The following is a 6,894-nucleotide window of genomic DNA, read 5'->3' as shown; positions in this document are numbered from 1 at the left end:
TCAAGGCCATATACATCGCTAGGATTCCAACAGCAAGCTGAAACACCTCTTTTAGAAAAGAAGCCAACTGTTGAAGATTTGCTAAGGCAATACATGACATAGAATGATAGCATCATACAAAGTCAAACAACTCTCATTCAGAGTCAAAGCAACATCATTTCAAAATCTTGAGACTCAAGTTGGTCAACTTTCCAATTTATTAACAACTGACTTCAAGGAACACTATCTAGTGATAGAAAGGTGAATTCAAAAAGAGAAGGTAAGGAACAAGTGATGGCAATCGCCTTGTGGAATGGAAAAGAGGTTGAAAATAGTGTTAGGCAAGCTACTCTTCAAGACAAGCCTGTTGAGAATGAAAAAGTGATTGAGACAATTGACAAGCAAATTCAAGAGAAAGAAGCAGAGACAACTTTACCACCACCATGCTTTTCTCAGTGCCTTTAGAAACAAAAGCTTGATAATCACTTCTAAAATTTTTTTAACGTATTCAAAAAGTTTCACTTCAACATTCCTTTTGCAGAAGCTTTACAGAGATGCCATCATATGTGAAGTTTTTGAAGGACATATTGACCAAGAAAAGGAAAGTGGTGGACTTTAAGACAATTACACTCATTGAGGAGTGTACAGCGATGATCCAAAACAAGCTTCTGCCAAAGCTTAAGGACCTAAGGAGTTTTTCTATCCCTTGCTCAATTGGTAATTTTAATTTTTTAAAAATTTTGTGTAATTTAGGTGCTGGTGTCTCAATAATGTCATTGTCTATTGCTAAGAGACTTGGATTGATGAAGATATAACCAACTACAGTCACCTTACAATTAGTATATAAAACAATAAGGCACCCTTGTGGGATTATAGAAAATGTCTTGCTTAAGGTGGGGAAACTATACATTCTGGTGGACTTCTTTGTACTTGAGATGGAGGAAGATCAAAAGGTTCGGATCATACTGGGATGCCCATTCTTAGCTACTGCAGGCACACTAATCGATGTAAGGGAAGGCAAAATAACTTCTAGAGTTAGAGAAGAGGTAGTTAAATTTACTATCTTCAATGCACCTAAACACCCTTCATCCACAACTCAATGTTATAGAGTGTACTTAGCTGATAGAGGTAAAGGTAATCATATTCCACCACCTATAAGTGAGCAAGCACTAACTCTTGAGTTAAAGCCATTGCCATTATATCTCAAAATGAAACAGTGTTATGATGAGCATAATCTACCACCTTCTAATGATAATGATTTTAAGGTGGGATAACAAGTGTTACTGACCAAATTAGTCAAGCTCTTTCCTTAGAGACAAAAAATCAAAGTGGTTAGGTCCTTACAAGGTGGTTACGGTCTATCCTTGTGCTATAATAGATATTTATAGTGAAGCTATTGGAATATTTGGAGTCAAAAGGCAGCGTCTCTAGCATTACTTGGGAGGTGAATTAGATCACCAAATATCCTCAAGAACTTTAATAGACAAAAAAAGGGGTATCACAGTCAAGCTAGTGACTATAAGGAAGCATTTCTAGGGAGGCAACCCAAGCTATATCTTTTAAGTTTAGTTATTATTTTATTAGTTTTGTTTTTTTATTTAAATAAGTACTTATAACCTCTCCTTAGCTTTGTTTGTTGAGTCTGCAGGTTTGGGAAGCATGAAGGTCAGAAGGGAGAAAATTAGAGCTTTCAATGCACTATCACCATTGGTAAGGGAGTTCCTTTTACTTATTCTTTTTACCTTTTCACATTGAGGACAATGTGCAGTTTAAGTTTGGGGGAGCATTGGATTGTTATTAGTTTTGTGATATTTTAGGTTAGTTTATTTTCGTCCAAATTTTTTTATGCATGTGCATTTGCATTTGAACTAGATTTAATTGTGCTAGTTTTGTTTAATTTACCTATCTAATGATGAGAACTTAGTTTCATTCCTATTTTGACTCTTTGAAACATGTGAGTATTGTTTGAGTGTTACATAAATTCTTATGCTAAGCTTTGTTGTTAGGTTGAAATTTTTACATTTTTGAGCACCATGTCCAATGCTTAGATTCATTGTACGAATTTAGAGAAGGTTTATGTGAATGTAAAAGTTTTGAATTATGTATGAAGTTCTAGAATTTGTTTGATTCTCTCTTGAGGTGAAATTCTAGGCTATACTTAGTTAAGATAATGATTTAGGCAACTTTTGGACCGATTAAGCCTTTTGTAGCCCTCCCTTCTGTAAATTATCCTTTGTTTTTCCCCTTTGAGCCTAATGACACCTTTTCTTTGTTCGAAAACTTAATTTTTTATATTTTTGAGCTTTTTTTTGTTCTTGAAAGCATCTAATGTTCTTCTTAGCCATTGGAGATGTCTATTATACTTGAAAAATCAACTCTGATGGATGTTGACAACTTTAGACCGTTGAAAATAGTTTAGAGTTTATTCTAGCCATTAGTCTATCTTCAATCATTCAAATTCAAATTTTTAGACAGTGTGCTTTTAGTTGACTAACCATACTTCTTAGTTGATTAAGTCTTCTCTGTCTTGTAATTAAATTCTCTAGCAGTGAGCTCGTAGCTGGTTAACAATACTTTTTAGTCCATTAAGTCTTCTCTGTTTTGTAATCTGCTTTACTCTCTTAATCGATTAAGTAAGGCTTTAACCAATTAAGAGCTTATTGTATTTGAACCAGCCAACTTCACTTTTGGATTTTAGCTAACTAACTCTCTTGGTTATCCAACTAAGAGGCTTCTGTTTGTGGCTCATTTTTTTTAATGCTGGAAATTCTCGCAGGGCCCAGCTACTATTTGTGGCTCATTTGTAACTCTTTATTCTTATGAGTTTTGATATTTGCTTTCTAGTGAATAATTTATTATTGACATACATTTTCATCCTGTACACTCAAGTAGTATAGTTAGACATTAATCAGTGGGAATCTTTTGTTATCATCAAAAACTTATGGAGCCAACAATCTCCCACTTTTTGATGACCACAAAACATTCCTTGATTAATGGCACAGTCTATTCGTTCATTTTGTATTGCACAAGATGAGGAATTTTGCCCTTGAGTGTGTGCTCCCCCTTAAGTTATTTTGTTATCCAACTTAACAGGCTAGCTAATTTTTATCTATTTCTTAATGAAGATAACAAGCATTGATTCAGACATACAACAAAATATATTCATGAATGATATACAAGCTTGTAGAACTATTAGTAATAAGTGACAAGATATTATCAATATTGTAACCAACTATCATCAGCATATCATCATCAATAGACCATATCTATTCTAAAAACAAATGTCATTATCAAGCTAACAAAGATAACAAGGAATCATAACAAAGAGTAAGTTATCAACACCCAAACACTAACCATCAGTAGTCAAAATAGCATAATGTCATAAACAACTATGCATCAAAATGTCACAAATAACTACACATCATAAGAATCAAATTCCTAAATTACTGTATTGTTACTTCTACTTTCTCCCTCTTTTTATCATCAGCAAACTGGGATGGTCTACTGATTCAAGAAGAGTTAGAGGGGGTGGATTCATCAGTCCCAAAGTGAACATTGAGGGGTTTAGGAGATGACAAAGGTGATGATTTTTAGGGTGAGGAATCAAGGGAAGGAGTGTTTGAGACTTGGAAAGGATTCTAGCTAGGGAATTTATCTGAGGATCTAGCTTTGTCAGCCAACCTGGAAGACATTCTTCTCTTGGGAAACCTGGTTTTCATTGCCATTGTCTTTTTGCCTTTTCTAGTAGGTTTGTATCATCATTGTATTCTCTTTCAACTTCAGGTTACTATTTTCTTGTTGGAGTAAGTTCAGGTTCACCACCTTCAGTTTGAAAAACAGGATTCTCAATAGTTTATCCTTCTGGTATAGGACTTGGGACTACTGAGGTACCTTTAGATGTAGGACCAGATGGTGTTTTTCCTTTTTCTTTCATAAAATTTGCCAGCTCTTGTAGATGATTTTCAATTTTTAGAATTCTCTCAGATTGATCAGTTAGCTTGCCATCAATTTTCATCAATAAATTTAAAATCATCTCATTTGAGATTTGAAAGGGGGTAGACTTTTGTTTGAGCAGAGGTGGGATACTCATTTCTTGGGTGTCTTTAGGAGTTTTGATGAATTTTTCTCCTTCAAGTTTATATATCTTTTATGGTAGACTTCCCAAATAGATGGCTTGATCTTTGTTGTTGACTTGATCCATTTGATATCTTGTATTCCAGATTCCATTTTTCCTTACCAAGGAGGTAATGAGGTTTCCTTAAGCCAAATTAATTTGATCTATATGGCAGGTTCCCTTAATTCTTTCAATCACAAATCTTCTAAGATTGAGAGGAGTTGCATTGAATGCATGTTCCATCAACCACATGTCTTGAAGACTTGCATAGCTAAAGCTACCTTTTCGTCCATGAATTGTTGATGCAATAAAGTAGTGTAAGATCCTAGTTTGAGGACTCTTGATAAGACTTGCATAACTCCTAGAAGAGTATCTTTCTTTTTTCCTAGTGATGATTTTCCACAGAGATGAGGGATCATATTCCTCTGGAATACCATATTCACCCACATTACACTCAATTTTCAACAAATTTCCCCTATCAGTAGTAGTGATCACAAATTCCTTTCCATTTAAAAACACATTAAGGCCATCGTCAACAAAATCCTCTGGATCATTAAGCTCTGTTTTATCTAATGTAATGTTAGAGTAAAATTCTTTGACAAGACTGACACTATAAGATTTATTCCAAGAAAACCCTAGTTTCTTCAATTTGAGTTCCTCAAAATATTCTGACAAACCATTTTTGATATCTGGTACTTCATCAAAATTGTCCCAATCAATGAATTTTCACAAGATATGGGTGCATTCTTTATTTTCTTAAATCTTTCCTCATGAATCTTATTCTTAAATTTTGAGGATACAAAATTACTTTTTTGTTGGAATTTCCTCTTTCCACCTCTTTCTTTGATTTCGATGCCATCTCTTTCTATTTCTTTCCTGCTTTTTTAATCACTGGTACTAGGTGGTTCTTTTTCCCTTTCTTTTGAACCGTAGGTGATGGACTGTCTTCCATGGGGCGTTTTTTTTTTTTTTTTGCAATGCATCACTTGGTAGTGAAGATTTGGCCATTGTTCTTGGTAGTTTTTGACTTAGGTAAAGAGTTTGAGATGAGGGGGTTTTGGTTTTGAAAAGAGAGGTTCAAGAGGGGAGAGAATATAAAGAAAAAGTGTGGAGTTAAGAGAGTTTACTAATCTCCCTCTTTAAATAAGGCCAGATATCCCTTTTTCAAAATTCAAAAATTTGGCTCCCCTTTTTTGTTTTTAGTTAGATAGTTTTCTTTTTCCTCTCCCCCCGTTCTCCTTTTTATTTTTCTTAAATATATTGTATTAGTTTTTTTATTTCAATTTCTTAACTGATTCAGTTTTACATTTAACCTACTAAGTCAAGCATTTTGAATAAAGGATTAACACAGAACGTTTTTAATCAATTAAACGATTCTTTCGATCAACTAAGTTTATACTATCTTGTAAAAGGAGAACTCAAGAGATTTACCTAAAGCTCATTTACACTAAGCAGTCCTAGATTTCTCCTAATTTCTTAAAATCGTTCTTCATTTAAAGGTTTAGTGAAGCTATTAGATAGTTGATGCATAGTGTTAACAAATTCAATCTTAATGTCTCCTTTAAGCACATGATCTCAAATAAAATGATGTCAAATTTCAATGTGTTTGGTTCTAAAGTGCTGAATTGGATTTTTTGAGATGTTTATAGCACTTGTGTTATCATAAAATATGGGTATATTTTTCATGGTTACTCCAAAATCTTTTAACTGATGTTTAATCCATATAATTTGAGCATAACAACTTCCTAAGGATATGTATTCAGCTTCAGCTGTTGATAATGCAACAGAGTTTTGCTTCTTACATGACCAAAGTACAAGCATATTTCCAAGAAACTGACAAGTGCCACTAGTGCTTTTTCTATTTGTTTTACTTCCAGCAAAATCAGCATCAAAGTATCCAATAAGATTAAAAGATGATCCTTTTGGATACCATAATTTTAAACTTTGTGTAGACAGTGCACAAAGATTTATAATGGTTTGGTCTCTTTAACTTACATCCACTGCCTTGATCTTTCAATCAAGGATGTTCAAACCAAATCACTATAATCAGTGGAATTCTCAAGCATCCACCAAGCTTTTACAATGGCTTTTCACAGGGTCAGCCACAACCTTTGACAATGGTTTTTCTTGGGATAAACCAAAACCCAAATCTAACTTTCCTAGGCTGAGTTAGAATACAAAACTAATCAAGCGAACCCAAGTTTGATTAATCCCCTTAAAGTGGCTCACACACTTTAAGCAATCAAGAAGTATTGACAAGAAGAAGTACTTATGATCACTAACCTGATCTGAATGGTACAAGATGAAGTGCGAAATTCTATTACAAAGATTGGAGTGAAACGCACGAAGGATTGAGAGAGTTTTTGCTATTTTTGAGCTCTTTTTGTTCTTGGAAGCATCTAATGTTCTTCTTTACCGTTAAAGATGTCTTTTATACTTGAAAAATCAACTTTGATGGATGTTGATAACTTCAGACCGTTGGAAACAGTTTAGAGTTTATTCTAGCCGTTAGTCTATCTTCAATAATTCATATTTAAATTTTCAGACAGTGTGCTTTTAGTTGACTAACCATACTTCTTAGTCGATTAAGTCTTCTTTGTCTTGTAATTAAATTCTCTAGCAATGAGCTTTTAGTTGGCTAACTATACTTTTTGGTCGATTAAGTCTTCTTTGCTTCGAAATTTGCTTTACTCTCTTAATCAATTAAGCAAGGCTTCAACCAATTAAGAGCTTACTGTCTTTGAATCAGCCAACTTCACTTTTGGATTTTAGCTAACTCCGTTGGTTATCCGACAAAAAGG

General features: G+C 33.9%; 1 protein-coding gene across 1 annotated transcript; it reads left to right on the top strand.

Moving 5' to 3' along the window:
- On the top strand, positions 274-1,253 carry LOC108663264. Its single transcript, XM_018126860.1, has 3 exons — positions 274-434; positions 521-696; positions 856-1,253. The coding sequence occupies exons 1-3, from the start codon at positions 274-276 to the stop codon at positions 1,251-1,253; spliced, it is 735 nt and encodes a 244-aa protein (XP_017982349.1).

The sequence above is a fragment of the Theobroma cacao genome, chromosome 9, assembly GCF_000208745.1.
Source record: "Theobroma cacao cultivar B97-61/B2 chromosome 9, Criollo_cocoa_genome_V2, whole genome shotgun sequence".
In the NCBI taxonomy this organism is placed as follows: domain Eukaryota; kingdom Viridiplantae; phylum Streptophyta; class Magnoliopsida; order Malvales; family Malvaceae; genus Theobroma; species Theobroma cacao.
The sequence above is the reverse complement of the archived record's forward strand: the minus strand, read 5'-3'. Positions and strand labels throughout refer to the sequence as shown.